The sequence below is a fragment of the Macrotis lagotis genome, chromosome X (assembly GCF_037893015.1).
Source record: "Macrotis lagotis isolate mMagLag1 chromosome X, bilby.v1.9.chrom.fasta, whole genome shotgun sequence".
NCBI classification, from domain to species: domain Eukaryota; kingdom Metazoa; phylum Chordata; class Mammalia; order Peramelemorphia; family Peramelidae; genus Macrotis; species Macrotis lagotis.
In genome coordinates this window covers 183,545,686-183,562,749 of record NC_133666.1, presented here as the reverse complement: position 1 = coordinate 183,562,749, position 17,064 = coordinate 183,545,686, and the positions used below count along the sequence as shown (strand labels likewise).

The 17,064-nt window shown below is 34.2% G+C and overlaps 1 protein-coding gene across 4 annotated transcripts in view; it reads right to left on the bottom strand.

The window, feature by feature from the left end:
- Positions 1 to 849: 849 nt before the first annotated feature.
- The window catches only part of PRPSAP2 (phosphoribosyl pyrophosphate synthetase associated protein 2), a 64,341-nt gene continuing 48,126 nt past the window's right edge, over positions 850 to 17,064 (bottom strand). For 3 of the 4 annotated variants that reach the window (XM_074207400.1, XM_074207399.1, XM_074207397.1), the window contains 2 exons: positions 6,830 to 6,976; positions 851 to 3,887 (listed from right to left, as the gene is read on the bottom strand). In XM_074207400.1, the coding sequence (XP_074063501.1) occupies positions 3,729 to 3,887; positions 6,830 to 6,976 (306 nt within the window). In that variant the 3' untranslated portion in view covers positions 851 to 3,728. Of the gene's footprint in view, positions 3,888 to 6,829; positions 6,977 to 17,064 lie in introns of all 4 variants that reach the window. The other variant, XM_074207401.1, reaches the window with a different exon arrangement.

Below are 17,064 nucleotides of genomic sequence, written 5' to 3'. Positions count from 1 at the left end.
GCTGGGTCAGGTACTGGCTGCATGGCTAAGTGCGTGATTTACAGACTGTAACAAACTTCCCCTCATGGTGGTTTAATTAGAATTTAACCTGTGCATGCTTTACACCCTCTTTCACAAATGTGTTAATATGTCAGCCAGGATAGCTAATAACTCAACTAAACTGAAAAATAAACTTCTTCTGTTACACTGTAACCTAGAGGTATGTTACTTAAAAGTTTACCCCTATTCATGCAATGTAATGGTGGTCAGTAGGGAAAACATTAAGGCAAAATTTATGGGAAACCTCTCAAACCCTACATGAATGACCCTAAGCCCAAACAAAACATTCAGATTCTATCATTATGTAATATTCCCTACAGGGTCACTTCCCCAGCCTGTACTCATACACACAGTTGTATTGCCAGACCTGTGGGTAAGTTATTTCTCTTTACAAGGTCAGGATGCCTCTTCATTGTGCTTCTCATAAACAATAAACTCTGAAGAGCAAAGGCATTTTTCTCAAATGGTGTAACCAGAATAATAATTATAAAAGAATTTGTCCTCCAAAACCACAAATATATACATTTTGGAGAAGAGATCCTGAAGCACTCAAAGGCCTGGAAAAGTTCAATGTCTCTGTCCTTATCCCTAATGAGCTTAAACTTTGCTTACTAAAAGGGGAATAGTCTAGAAAGTTAATTTTACCATTTATATTTCTCAAGTGCTTCAAATTAATCATATGCTTTCATTATTCTTACAAATTCTCAGAACTCTTATCTAAGATAACTAGTAATTTATCTGGAGCACCAAAGTTAGGGCTCTGATTGCACTTACCATCTTTCAATAACATAGAGCAGACTAGAACCCAGTTATAGTTAGATGAGTTAAAATAATAAAGTACTAAATATAATCGATCTCCCCTGCTCTTAGTAGCCTCCCCAGCAGCTGTCTTTTCTCCCCCAAGAAGTATCCCATTGCCTTTTTCAACTAAAAGTATAGTTTCATTCTACCTGCTCCAGTTTGATACTTGCCTCAAATACAAAAATTCCTAGTTCCAGTTGTACAAGTTCTTAATATTATCTTTATGTTCAATTTATAAAATATTCCAGCTCTTCCATCTTCATTCTCCCATTGGGCAGCAAGGTAGTACAGTGGATAGAGAGCGAGGCCCAGAGTCAGGAAGACTCAAGTTAAAATCCATTCTGAGACACTTATTAGCTATGTAACCCAGGGCAAATCACTTGTTTGCCTCAGTTGCCTCATCTGTAAAATAGGGATAACCACAGCACTCACTTCTCAGGGTGGAATAAGATTCTTATAAAGTCCTTACTGCAGGGGTGGCTAGGTGGCACAGTGGATAGAGCGCCGACCCTGGAGTCAGGAGTACCTGGGTTCAAATCCGGTCTTAGACACTTAATAATTACCTAGCCGTGTGGCCTTGGGCAAGCCACTTAACTCCGTTTGCCTTGCAAAAAACCTAAAAAAAATAAAATAAAATAAAAAAATAAAATAAAGTCCTTACTGCAGTGTCTGGCACTTCATAAAAGTTTATTCTCTTCCCTACTGGCATCATTTTCTCCATAAAGTAGCTTGAGATCCTGTTGGAAGCCATCCAAATGACACGTGCATCTCAACAATGGAATTTATTTGGACACCCCACCAAAAGGGCCCATCATGTCTTCAGTCTCTCACATAATTTTTTTGCCTCATACACAAATAGTCCTGGATCACAAAGCAGACTACCTACACCTGCCTTTAATTTCACATAGAGTTTTGATTCATTTATGTCTTTAATCCTCACAATAGATATTTGATTTGGCAAAAAAAAGAAAAGACTCCAGAATTGTTTTGACAACTATCATACTGATAATGAACAGGCTACTTTCAAAAGACCACTTTCTAAGTGACTGGTAGGAGCCAGTCAGTCAATAATCTTTTAAACATGAGATCCTGTGATAAGCACTAAGGATACAAAGAAAGACAAAAAGATGAAAATCTCAGATTGTAATGGGATAAACAATATGTAAAAAATTGTGTATGTACAAAATATATAATTGGAGGCAGATAACAAATAGACCTAATGAAGTATTAGGGGGAAAATCCATCTCAAAACCCTGGCAGAGGGGTAGCTAGATGGCGCAGTGGACAGAGCACCAGCCTTGGAGTCAGAAGTACCTGGGTTCAAATCTGACCTCAGACACTTAACCTCAGACACAGACCTAGCTGTGTGGCCTTGGGCAAGCCACCTAACCCCATTGCCTTGAAAAATCTATTAAAAAAAAAAAAACCCTGGCAGATTTGGGAAAAAGTGGAGAGAAGGCAGGTTTCTCTTGATTTAAAAATTAAATAAAATTAAAATTTTTTTTTAAAAAGGAACAAAAAGAGAAAATGCAAACAGGTTAGGTCCATTGGGACTCAGTGTAATGGAGGACTAAACCCAACAAAGTTTGAAAGTTTTTTGAAACTGAAAATTAAATAAAGGCAAAGAGATTGTAAATTTGGAGAAAAGAGCATATAACCAAAAGATTCAGTTTTAAATAACCTATTTTCAAATTTTCAAATAAATTAGTTTGTGGTTACAAACATAAAAATGTGGCTATTGGTTTACTATAAACAATAATTAATCAAAGTATTTTTCCAATTTTTAAAAGTCTAAAGATATAAAATCTGAGGCATCTTGTTTTCATTTCTTTACTTTCCCCCATTCTGGGTCTTAGTTTCTTGACTGGTTAAGTGCTAATAGTAAAGGAATAAAACTCTGCAGAAAATAAGAAACAAAAAATCTATTATTAAACCTATTTGATATTGCAAAAATAGTTTCAGAAAGCCTCTGATTTTCTTTGTTTCCATAAAAGAATTCAGAAAACACTTATTTGATATTTTATTTTTACAACATGACAAGGTAGAAACATGGCTAGAGTAGAATTGAGACTTGAGTCTGAATATTAGCTACAACACTAATTAGTGACATGACAATAGGGTTGCAACTTTTAGTCTCAGTTTCTTTTTCTGGAAAAAAAGGGGAGGGGAAGTAAAATTTGTACTGTCTTCCTCAGAAGGCTGTTGTGAGCAAAATGCTTTGTAAACTTTGAAGGACTATAAAAACAGAAGTCATCATTGTTATAATTAGAGAATTATATTTAGTAAGCAAACAATGATACAATTCAATAAAAATTTAAAAAATCACACAACAAATTCTTTATTTCTTTTTGTTGCAGAAAATAAATACAGGTGCATATTTCATATGCTTTTCTATAAAAGCATTTCTACAAAATGTCTCTGCGTACAACATATAACCTTCTGGTTTTTAAAGGTCAAATATCACACAGATTATTTTATTAACATCTTAAATCATTTGAATCAAGCAACTTTGGAAAAGGGGTGGTTTGTGAGCTTAAAATATTGTTTTTAAATAGTGAGCTAAACCTATCAAACCAATCTTTTTTTCCCTTTCTGTTCTTAAACACAAGTGAGTTGGGAATGTGATTTTTAAAAAAGTTACACACAAAACCCCCCTCCCTCAATCCCACCTAACTGTGAAAAATTTGGTCTATCCTTATAGATTAAGAAATCAAGAAAAAAAAAAAGGTTGAAGGGAAAAACCCCATAATCCTTTCCACACCCCCCCCCAAAAGGTTCCCTTGAAATATTTAAGATCAAGCATGATACTTCACAGTACATGTTCTATACATTTCCAGTTTGGCCCTTGTTAGCTTAAATGAAAAAAAAAAAAAAAAAAAAGCAAAACCTCAGTCATCCAAGCCTATATTTCTGAAAAGGTAAGACATAGATTCTCCATTGTGAATTCGCCGAATGGCTTCAGAAAGGATCATGCTGATATCCACGGTCTTAATTTTGGGGCACTGTAGTTTCTGTATTTCATGTGGAATTGTGTTGGTGACCACTACCTGTGAAGAAAAATATACCAAACATAAGATTGATAAAATGACCTAATATGCTCTTGAGTAGTAGCTCTTATTTTTTATTTTTAAGGTTTGTCTTGGTAGTATGCCAGCATCTTCTAGTAAGGGCTTATTGTATCTTCATCAAATTTGAAGTCAATGAACAAGAAGTTCCAGAATATTTTCATTAAGATTTTTTACCTATGAAGCACACACATTTCCCCCCCTCAACAGCTAACGATACACACTGAATAGGCAAAACTAGAATCCCTGGTGGCAAGATAAAAAGAATATCCCTCTTCACCCCTCAAAAGATACTGAGAATATTTGTCTGGAAAAACTTAATTTTCTTAACAACTAAAGTTTAAAGTTCCAGACTTCAGAACTTTTTTTTGGTAGCAAAAAACTGGAAATAAAGTGTATGCCCATTAATTAAGGGATTGCATTGTAGAAAATCCAACAAATAAAGAGGAATTCTGAAAAACACTGAGAAAACTTGTATGAATTAATCCAGAGAAGGTAAAAACAGGAAAACAAAATACACGACTACAGTAACATAAAAAAAAAAAAACCCACTGTCGGGGCAGCTAGGTGGCGCAGTGGATAGAGCACCGGCCCTAAAGTCAGGAGTACCTGAGTTCAAATCTGGCCTCAGACACTTAATAATAATTACCTAGCTGTGTGGCCTTGGGCAAGCCACTTAACTCCATTTGCCTTGCAAAAAACTAAAACAAAACAAACAAAAAACTGTCAAAAGGCAACAAAAAATACAGATTGAATGTGACTAATCTTGTTTCCATAATATTTACCAGTCCTACCAGAGTTGGAGGCCTACAAGTATATAATCTTGTTCTAGAAAAAGTTATATACATTTATTGCTTATACTTTCTTACCACCCACTCATTTCTTAAATCCTTGTAATCTGGCTTCTGTAGATCAATGTAGCTCTTTCTAAAACACAAAGAAATCTTTGTTGCTAAATCCAATAGTCTTTTTTCATCCTTCTTGACCTCTTTGCTGCTTTTGACAATATTGACTACAGGGTCCCTCACCCCTTAGACACTCTCCTTCATGAGTTTTTTGACATTGCTTTTGTTGTGGTTTTCTTCCTATTAGACTGATGTTTCTCAGTTTACTTTGTAAGATCTTCACTGCTGTCCTAGCCCCTCTGTAGTATGTACCTCAGAGACAGGTCCTGGGTCCTGGTTTCTTCTCTCTCTACTTTCTCAGTGTTTTCATTAATTCCCCAAATTTTTAACTTATTACTACCCACAAAATACACCTGTCCTATTTCACCCTTAAACCATCAGTCTCACATCTCCAGCTGTCATATGGACATCTCTATTTAGGTGTACCATAATTATGTCAAAATCAACACCACAAAAAACTCATTGTCTTTTGCCCCAAATTTTCTCCTCTTCTCAACTTCTTTATTTCTGATAAGAGAACCATCATTCTTCCAAACACCTAGGCTTACAAACCAGAAGTCGCCTATAACCTATTACTCACTAATCCCTATATATCATTAGTTGACTAATCTAGTCTTACTTCAATCTATAACATTCATTCCCATTTGTCCACTCAACCATAATGACTATGGTTTAGGCCCTCAAACTCTGTCACCTGAACTATTTTTAGGGACTCCAAATTGGCTTCCCTTCATCTATTTGTTTTTATCTCCACAGAGTCACCAATATTCTGAAACCAAAGGTTTAAGCATACTAAAGAAGTTTTAGTGGCTTCCTGCTGCCTTTAGGATAAGCTATAAACTCTGTTTGGCATGTAAAAGCTCTTCATACTCTGGTTCCAGTTTATCTGTTCGGGTAGATTACACATTATTTCCAATCTTACACAGTATGCTCCAGCCAAACAAGCCCACATGCTATTCTTCACATATTCTCTTCTCATCCTTACTTCTAAATATATCTCTTTCCTTCCCATCCACAGAATCATCCCTTAACTTTAAAAAAATTTTTTTTAGAGAAACAAGAGAAAGCAGTATAGCAATACTAACATCAAGATGCACTTTTCCATATCCATAGTCTCCATTATTTCCAATGTTTCCCAGATCTTCTTTTTGGTTAAGTTTGGGTGTTTAAATAAACAAGATTTCATTCTGTTGTTTTTGTTCTTTCCATTCACATTCCTGTAATCTGTTTATATTCTTTTTTTGCTTACTTGTTTCAGTTTGCAGCAACTCACATAATGTCATGTTTCTATATGAATCCTTCCTATTGATTACGACATAGTCTTACTTTATTGATGTACCACCAGCTTTGGTAGGCATCTGCTTTGTTTCAAGTTCTAAAGAAAGGCCATAGCTATTTTGGTGCATGTGGGACTAACATAAAGATATGCTAGCAATGGGATATGTAGTCAAAATGTACAATCAATTTAGATATCTTCAAAGAATTATTACAAACTGCATTTCAGAATGGTATCCCTTCCATACCTGTTACTACTAAAAAGCTGTGGGTTAGAAAACTGGATAATCAACCTTGTTAGAATATCAAACATTCAGGTAAGAATCTGAGTAAGGACCCAAATGGAGCTTGTAGAAGCATTCTCCAATGGCTCTTTCAAATATAGAAACTTTGTTCTATGACATAATTTAGCTGCTCAGGTCTTTTACAAAAAAACTTCCTTTTGCTTTCAGTCTCATGCTGGCAAAGCTGCCAGATAGGTAGAGTTGTTATGATTCCTCTAACCCATTACCATTGTTTCTCTTCTCATAGTTTTGCATAATAGGCATATTAGGCCAAGGGAAGAGAACTAATTTTACCAAAAATAACTCCAACTCTTAAAAGGGAACTTAAAATAACCAAAACCTTCAATGTGTTCTGAGTAAGTATAGGATAATACAAATGTTTTCACATTATTTCAGTTGAGATTTATCTTTAACAAGGTCCTAGAATACTATTCTGACCTTGTGAAGCAGATTTATTTACCTCATCAATAGCAGATTCTTCTATTAATCGAGGAGCATCTGAAGATAGGAGACCATGAGTTGCCATCACAAAGATCTTATAAGCTCCTCTTTCCTTCAGTGTTTCTGCTGCTGCAAGAAAACTGTCGACATCATCAATAATGTCATCCTGTAAAATTACACATAAAACAAAAATAGATTGGTACTTTTTTCTGAGAGGTTATCTTAAAAAATTTGGAAATAGTTTGTTTTACAACTAGTGCAATATAACAGAATGTTTTGCAACATTTAGACAGTATCTAAAGTAGTCTTTTTAAAAAAGTTATATTTTAATATAATAAAGTAACTGAGTTCACAGCTACTACAATTTAACATTGCTACTACAACTTTGGCTTAGTAACATGTTTATTTTAAATGCCAAGTAGAATTTATATAGAAGATATAATTCAAAGATAATTTCCTTTACTTTCTCTGACAAAGACAGAAAAGAAAGGTCAATCAGTATGAGGTAACTCAAAAGGAAAAAATTAATAAACTTGAATTAATTCAGTTATATTTAGCATTACTAGACTAGAAGTATGTTAATAATCAAAGAGCTAAACAGCCAGACAGTAAACAATGGTGAATTTCTAAAGAAATAGAAGGAATTAAAAAAGGGAACCAAAAAGTCAATTTGAACTTTGAACTTTACTCAAATTGTATTACTTTTTCTCATGAAACACCTATATACAAAAAAACTTTACTAGGCACAAAAGTCCTGCCCAAAGTAGATTATAAAACAATGAAGCTAATTTTTGATGTCATGTTATTTCATGTTCATGCTTTATTATTATTATTATTTTTTTTTTTTTTGGTTTTTGCAAGGCAATCAGATTATGTGACTTGCCCAAAGTTACACAGCTAGGTAATTATTAAGTGTCTGAAGCCACATTTGAAGTCAGGTCCTCCTGATTCCAGGGCCAGTGCGCCACCTAGCTGTCCCTTGTTCATGCTTTATCATGTTATTTTTTTTTTAGGTTTTTTTTTGCAAGGCAAATGGGGTTAAGTGGCTTGCCCCAAGGCCACACAGCTAGGTAATTAAGTGTCTGAGACGGGATTTGAATCCAGGTACTCCTGATTCCAGGGCTGGTGCTTTATCCACTGTGCCACCTAGCCACCCTTTTATCATGTTATTTTAAAAACACATTTATATTTTAAAAGTAACTTGTTATGGAGTTAAAGGATCTTGAGATTTCAAAAGAGAAACATCACTGGGATATATAAAATCTTTCTCTTAGCAACAATGACAAAGCAAAACCTAAATTTGTCAGACCTCACCATTAGGTCTGCTGGATAATGTTAACACTAGTTGAATCAAAACTATTCCTCATTAGAAATTATAAATTAGTATTAGAAATTATTTGAAATGTCATATATTTTGATCATCAACTTACAATGATTGCTTTAAAATCTATAAAAATGTCTTCTGTGAAGACAATTCCGTCAGGTTAACAGTACGTGTATTTTCATCTTTGCTCAGAAAACTCATTTTAGAAAAGGGAACTGTATTTGGAAGTCAGGAGATATTCAGTTTTGAATTCTGATTCTCAACATGTACAGCTATATGACCATGGGCAAGTCAACTAACTTCTCTTGAGTCTCAGAAATCTTGGATACAAAATAGGAATAACAGCATATTTCACATAGGTTTGCTGATGTGCCCATTTTGCAAACCTCAAAGCAATAAGTATATGTAACCTACCATTGCTAATATTTTATAAGCAAGTGTCAGAGAGATTAGTTAGTCTCAGGGAAATTTGCTTAAGATTGCATGGCTAATAAACTGAGACTTGCGCTCTGGTCTTCTAACTTAAACCAGTGATTTTTTCCCCTACTGTACCATATTACTTTCCAAAAAGGTCTCTAAAACATCTACTTCCTATAAGAACAGCATGGAAAACCAAAATCTTTTTCATGAAAAAAAAATTTAGCTGTTTATTCCTCCTTAACAAACAAGAACAGCAACAACCAAGTCTAGGTCAGTAATAACACTAACCTTGGAAACTTCATTTCAGTTATCCAGCAGAGAAATAACCTGGGACCTGGCATATGGAAGGAAACCGTTTCCCATTCTACCCTCATGTCCCAATTTCAAGGAGAGGGAAATTAAATAAAGAGGAATGACAGACTTCTAGCCAAGGACAGAGAACCTAAGAAAAGTTGGTAAGAATATATATTCATTGGCTGTATTAAAATCTTATCAATTGAGCTTTAAAATAAAAAGGATGGGAAAACTACACATATACATACAAAGATATATATCTCCTCACCAAATTATATATATAACTACAATGAAGGGAAAAAAAAATAGTCGACACACTCCTAAGTTCATAGGAGACAAAATACAAGGAGTCAGTGATAGGACACAATGCTTCAAATGTCTATAAATGTCCAAAGTTTAGGTAATGAGTAAAAGGAACTAGAGATCCTAATTCAAATGTGAATAGGATCCTATGGACTAAAATTCTTTATGTGAAATCATAACCCAAGAGAAATGAGAAATTCTTAAGAATAAAATTCTAAAATTCAATGGGAAAAAATCCCAATAGAATTAAAAATGGGAGTTCTTTTAAGAGACTGATAGGTAACAACAGCAAATATTTCTAAAAGATGCAGATAAGATGGAAGCAAGGGCAGGCAACCAGGATTAATATGAACATGGTCCTGTAAAAACAGTGCCAGGACTGCTAAAGCTGGCACCAGGCAAGGGAAGTTCAGGATAACAAAAAAGGGTAGGTTATTTGGTTGGTTTTGTCTTTTTTTTTTGTGAGTTTTCTATATAAGATGGTAATAAAAGAAAGGATATGACTGCTGCTTAAGTGGGCAGGAAAAAGAAATGAGATAAAAAAGAAACTAGTTTAATGTTATTTTGCTTGTTTTCTCTGCTGAGAATCTGGGAATGACCTTCACATTGGAAATAAAAGCAAAAATGCAAAACAGAAACCTGGTTGTCCTTGATGAATTCACATCTCTTTTCACTGGGGGAGGAGAGGTAACAGGACAGAGGGTAGTCATTATAATTTTAAAGCATTCAGTTTCCATTTCTTTTGCTGATGTTCTTTCCATTTGCATTGTTGTAGTCACTGTGCATATTGTTTTTATGGTTATGCTATTTCCCTCTACATCAATTTTCCTAAATTTTGCCTTATTTTTCTGTATTCATAAAATTATTCTACTCTGTTCATGTACCATAATTTGTTTAGCCACTCCTCAAATAATGGCTATCTATTTTATTTCTACTCCTTTGTTACTATAAAAAGTGCTAATACTATCAGCATTTTGGTGAATAAGGGACTTATCTAAGTTGGAATACATATCATGAAATTGTATTTTCATCCAAATAAAGTCTTTTTTATTTTTAGTTTTTGCAAGGCAATGGGGTTAAGTGGTTTGCCCAAGGCCACACAGCTAGGTAATTATTAAGTGTCTGAGGCTGGATTTGAACTCAGGTACTCCTGACTCCAGGGCCAGTACCCTTAATAAAGTCTTAATAGCCAAATATCACTTTCCCAAGCTGGACCTTTTGGTGAATCAGCCTTGGATCTTGGCAACAATGTGTTAACTTTCTTTTATTAACTGAAAGTAGATGATCAACTAGAAGCTTAAAAATACTGATTTTTTTTACTTTCATGAAAATTAACAATTTTAATAAATTGCATTTAAGTACAGTTTTTTTTCCCTCTTCAGTTAGACACTTTTAAAAAGGGATAGTTAATTAAACCTTGCTTATTTTATAACTTGAAACCAGATGAATTTAATATGACTGCACAGCAAGCCTGAGGAATGGATGTAAAGGTGCATAAAAGGATATTTTATCCCTATCTACTAAATCTGGTGGTCCCAGATAAATGAAGTATTTTTCTATGTATCAAAAACAATAACCATCACAATTCTCCCCTACTCAATAAATTCCAATGATTAGGTGATGCAGTGCCCAGAACATTGGGTATGGAGTCAGGAAGACAAGTTCAAATCCTGCCTTAGATACTTACTTGGCTGAGTGACTCTAGGCAAATCACTTAACCCTTGTTTATATCAGTTTTCTCAACAATAAAATGGGGATAAATAACAGCATCTACTTCCTAGGGCGGCATATAGAAGGCATTTAATAAATACTTGTTTCCTTCCTCCCTACTGCCTTGAGCATCAAAGATATAATTTTTGGCCTGACTTTTTAACCCTCTCATAACTTGAACCCTAGCTACTTTTCCAACATTATTATGTATGACTCTCACATCTTGGTATGGTACTGCCAAACTAGATTTCCTTCTGTTGCTCCACCTTCCATCTCCATACCTTTGTCCAGGTTTTCCCCATGCCCACAACAGATTTCCTCTTTATTTTCACCTCTTAAAATTTGTTTCCTTCAAAATACACTCATGTGTCACTTTCTACATGAAGAAAGCTTAATGTTATTTTGCTTCTGTTTCCTCTTCTCCTTCTTTCCCAAAAACTATCTTGCATTTTTTATCTTCTCTGCCCATCTTATTTATGGATCTGCTGTTTTTGTTAATAGAATGTAAGCTCCTTGGGGGCAGAGACTATTTTTTTGTCTTTGTAGTCATAGCAATTCATCAAGAGTTCTTCAGTAGTGAACACCTAATAAATCCTTTAAGTGTAAAAGACTAATATTTATTTGGAAGTTTTTCATCTTAATGCATTTAGCAGTTCTCAGAGACCATTTGATACATGATTGAATTACATGGTACATATCAGTGTTGTGAAAATTTGTCTTATGTTCACTATAGACCAAGAACAAGTTTAGATGATTTCAATAGTCTTATTTAGATTGAAAGTTTAAACTTATTGTAGTGAGAGAGTCTGTCTAAATATTCAGAAGTGATTAACTTCATAGCTGTTCAGTTTGAATTTATAAAATAAAATCAAAAGGCAATCTTAACTATATTTAAAACAATCTTCAGCAAAGTGCATTTATCAGAATAACCTGGTGGTTGAGAAAGCGTAAGAATGAGAGAGAGAGAGAGAGAATGAGTATGTTTGAGTTCTTCAAAAATTGCAAATATCAAGTCCTACTACTTTTATTCTTATACATTTGACTCAGTTCTCTGTATATTGTAGAAATGAGGGTATAGTACATAGAGCACTGGCCGTGAAGTCAGAAGGACCTCTGACACTTGCTAGTTATGTGACTCTGGACAACCTCAATCAACCCCAATTGCTTGTTAAAAAAAAAAAAATTAAAAAAAAATAAAAATATATATATATATATGTATATAAAAATGAGTCCTTAATCAGAAACACTAACTGTAAAAATCATTTACCAGTTTTTTACTTTCTTTCTAATTTAGGTTGCATTGGTTTTATTTGTGTGAAAAGTTTTTAAGGTAATCGAATTATCCATTTTGCATTTTATAATGTTCTTTTATCTCTTCTTTGGTCATAAACTCTTCCCCTCTCCATAGACCAGACAGATAAACTATTCCATGTTCTAATTGGCTTATGGCATCACCCTTTATGCATAATCTTGTGCCCATTTTAACCTTATGCTGGTCTATGACTAATTTTTGCCATACTATTTTCTAATTTTCTCAGCAGTTTTTGTCAAATACTGAGTTCATAACCTAGAAGCTGGAGTCTTTGGGTTTATCAAACTAGACAACTATATAATTATTTACTACTGTTTCTTTTGTATCTAATCTATTCCACTGATCCACCACTCAATTTCTTAGCCCATACCAGATAGTTTTGATGATTGTCACATTATAATATAATTTTATATCTGGGGATGGTTATACTACCTTCCTTTGTATTTTTTCCCCATTAATCCTTGATATTCTTAACCTTTTTTCTTCCAGATGAATTTTTTTTTTTTTACTATTTTCTCTAGCTCTATAAAATAATTTTTTGGAAGTCTGATTGACATGGCACTGAATAAGTAATTTACTTTAGGAACAATTGTCATTTTTATTATATTAGTTCGGCCTACACATGAGCAATTGACATTTTCCCAATTGTTTAGATCCGATTTTATTTGTGTGAAAAGTGTTTTGTAAATGTGTTCCTATAGTTTCTAGATTTGCCTTAGAAGGGAGATTCCCAAGTATTTTGTATTGTCTACAGCTTTCTTATCATTTGATGCTAGACTCTTTTGGCAATATATCAAGTCAAAAATTCTCTCTCCTAAAGTCACAGGACAGATAATGATCTGTTCTGGAATGGGCGAGATCAGAGGACTAGGAGAGGAGAAGACAAGCAAAAACTCCTCCCAAATACTTAAAAACAAAGCAAAAAAAAAAAACCGCTTTCAAATACTTAAAAACAAACCAAAAAAAACAAAAAAAATTCTTCAACAATAAACTGCAATAAAAACAGAACAATGTAAGACAAGTAAAAATAAAGAACAGTGACCAGTAATTGTGTTGTCTTTCTTTCCCTACCTTCCTTTTGTTACCTGATAGGATCTTCTAGTACACTGAACAAATATTATTTTTTAATATTTCATATATATTTATATTTTATCCATTATATAACTTTTCTCATCCAGAATTAATGTTGCTTCAAAACAACCCATCTTGGGTGAGAAATTGGATCAGAAAAGCAGAATCACCTTCTCTAGCCAACCCTGTCATTTATATATTTGTAGGAAAAAGTGTGCTTGTCTCATCTTTGGAGATAGTAGGAAGACCTTGTATGAGTCAAGAAGATAGGGAGACTCACAATTACTAATTTTTGCCAAGTGTTATATGGAGCTTACGGATTATAATAGTCTTTAGGAACTGTTGGTTGCCCTCAAAAGAACCCTTTCTTGAGTTCTGCAAGAACTGGGAAGATTTTGGCATAGGGTAGGGAAGGAGGGATTGAGCTACCTTTGAGCTACCAGAGAATTCATGTGGTTCAAAACATAAGCTCCTTGTAAATGGGTTATATATGGATATCCATAACTAGAAGACCTTCTAAGTCCTTCCTGGAAAGGAATGGCAGATAAAAAAGAGAGGTAGAAAGAAAGACTTAACACTAAAGACAAAGAATGCTTTGGAATTTGAATGTGCTAAACCTCACTCATTTTTTGCCACCAAAATAAACTTCCTACATGGATGTAATTCTATTTGTTACTGTCATCATTCCCTCAATTACTCAGTTTTCAAACCTTGGGTCATCTATATCTTTCTCTCTCAAAAGACTTTCCCCTTCCTCTCTCCATCAAATAATAGAATTGTACTGAACTTCCTTTTTAAGACACTAGCATAGGTCCTTCTTACCTTGCATATAGTTGTAAGTATAGTCCTGAGTTACTTTTGAGTAGGAATTTATTCATTCTTTGTATTGGTATCCCTAGATTAGTGGGCACAGTGTAAGTAATACAGTTGGCACTTAATAAATACTTTTTTTCAATGACTGATTTCACTGTTGTATGTATCCCTGGCCAATTTTTGTAAAATACTTTTTATTACAAAGTATTTCCTTGATCAAAATTAACTCCCCAATGCTAACACAGTAAAATTCGAACTCCTTAGCCTTTCACATATTGGTTCCAATTTATTTCTATGAATGTTACACTCAAAATTACATTGTACAGAGTACATATACTCATTATATACATACACATATTCATAAATATGATGTATATGTGTATGTTTATGTATGTGCATATCCATATATGTGCGCGCACGCGCACACACACACACACACACACACACACACACACACAGAGAAAATTATGTTCACTTGGCATATATAGACCTCCCTTTAGACCCAGCCAAAATGAACTTGTATCTGGAATAGACAGTACTTATTCCTATCATTAATTCCACCATCTCTTTTCTCTTTTTACCCTTTCCGACACTTCTCATCTAAGGTCTATCTCTGTTCAAAACCCAACTCAAGCCCTCTTTAAGAGTACTGGACTATCTTAGGTATTACCCTAAGTATTTTAAAGGTAAATATAGTAAGTCAGTAAAAACTAGCTTGATTGGTATAGCTCCAGTCTCTCAGTATGCTTGTATTCTAAGGCTAATAAAACTAGGGACTGGGTATTACTAGCCTCTTGTTGGGTGGTTATAAGTAAGAGTTAAATTCCCTATCTCATTCTTCACTCCTAATTAGTAATACAGAAAATAAGTTCATTTCATTGGTCCAAACTATATTACTGTATCTTCGTTTATGAATGCACTTATTGGTACTGTTTCAACTTACTGTTGAAAACTTAGAATGTTAAACAGCTATGTTACTTAGGTCATACTGCAAATACTGTAGCATGGTTTTACATTCAGAACTCCTGTACCAGGTGCTGACCTCTAATAAAAGGGAGCGGAGGGCCAAACTATTCCCCATTTGCCACCTATTCTCTTCCTTGCTTTGTCAGTATAAATATTTTGTTTAATACTATCCCTGTATGACCTTGTTGCTCTTCCTCTGAATTTTCTTGAATTACACATATGACTTTTGTGTCTCTGTATCTTCAAGGTATAACAGAGAGCCCTGCTTATAGTAGATGCAGAGTCGCTGAGGTGGTGTGCTAATGTGGGGTTAAAGCTAACAGGAGAAAATTCAAAGGGGATTAATGTCATTTGCTTAAATTTTTAAAAATTAGTTTCTTAAGCATAAGATGAGAAGTGATTAGACAGAATTTTGTCTGGAACAGATGGGGTGAGAATATAAGTTTAATAAATTGGTAATATTATATGGACTCCAAAAGAGTCAGAGCAATACTGGGTCTCATTAAGAGGGGAATAGCTTTCAGAATAAGAAGGTGAGAGTCAATTCTGTACTCTATCCTCATCTACTGTGTTTAGAACTAGAGGCGGGGGCGGCTAGGTGGCATGGATAAAGCACCGGCCCTGGAGTCAGGAGTACCTGGGTTCAAATCTGATCTCAGACACTTAATAATTACCTAGCTGTGTGGCCTTGGGCAAGCCACTTAACCCCGTCTGCCTTGCAAAAAAAAAAAAAAAAAAGAACTAGGGGCAAAAGATTAAGAAGGACACTGATAACTGGGAGAGCATCCAGAGGATAGCAACCTGGAAAGAAAATAACTCTGAGTGTGTTATGCAATTGTTAAAGAAACTGGGCATAGTTAGCCTAGACAATACTCTAAAGGAGGGCTGCCCAATCTTACTTTTAAAAGTTTTTATTGAAACAATAGCCATTTTAATGAGAACTCTTCAGAAGCTAGGCTTTATTTACTAAAGCATTTATAAATCAACAGGGGCCCACATAAAATTGCACTACAGGATACAGTTTGGACAACCCTTATCTAAGGGAACAGAATAGCTGAATTCAAAAACTTAAACAGCTATCATGGAAAAGAGTAGAATTTGGTGAAAATATAAAAAAGAAGTATGGCTTCAGGAAAAATTTCATAAACAGTTAAGAGAAGTCTCAAAGTACAATAGTATAAAAGGCAAGTGCCTCCTCATTAGAGGATTTCACGCAGAGAAGAGACGATCATTTGTTAAGTATGTTATAGAGGGAATTCCTTTTGAGAATAGGTGGTATAGATGGACATTAAGATCCTTTCTAACTGATAAAATTTGGCGAGTCTGGAAATATCATTAAACAAAAATTCTTTTAGTAGCTTAAGAATATACAAATAAGTTAGAAATGCAAAGATCCCAAGAGAAGCCCCACCACTTATTTCTTGTTAAAATAACATTCAACTTTAAAGTTTTAAGTAAAGAATATGGAGTTTTTATAATCAATAATACCTGAAGGTTTCAATATTCAGTATAACAAAAAAAAGAGAAGACAGAGTAATCAGATGAATCAATATGGAAGAGGGAAGAGGAAGTAGAATAGGAGAGAAGATGAATAGGGAAGGTAAAAGGAGATAAAAGGGAGACTAAAGTAAAAGGATAGATAAATCTATGACTTCTACCTGATCTTTTAATGATTTAGTTATCAAGCTAGTTGACAGGTGTGGGTCAATTCCTCTTTTGGGTCTTGATACTGCTTCATGATCAACGATGTCTTAAAGGAACATCAATAATCATAAACATCACAATTACTTGGAAACTAAAAAAAACTAGACTCCACATTACTACCAAAACAAAACATTAAATTCAACTAAGTGCTACAGTTGAATTATTCTTCTTACACAAACAAAAATTTCAGAAAATACTTTGTTGTCCTTAATGAATAATGTTGAATTGAAGAGGGTACTGTGGAAAAAGACACAGAGAACTGTCACCTGTGTTTTATTTTGTAGGATTTAGTCCTACATCAATTTCTCTCTCATTTCCTGCCTTATCTTCAACAATA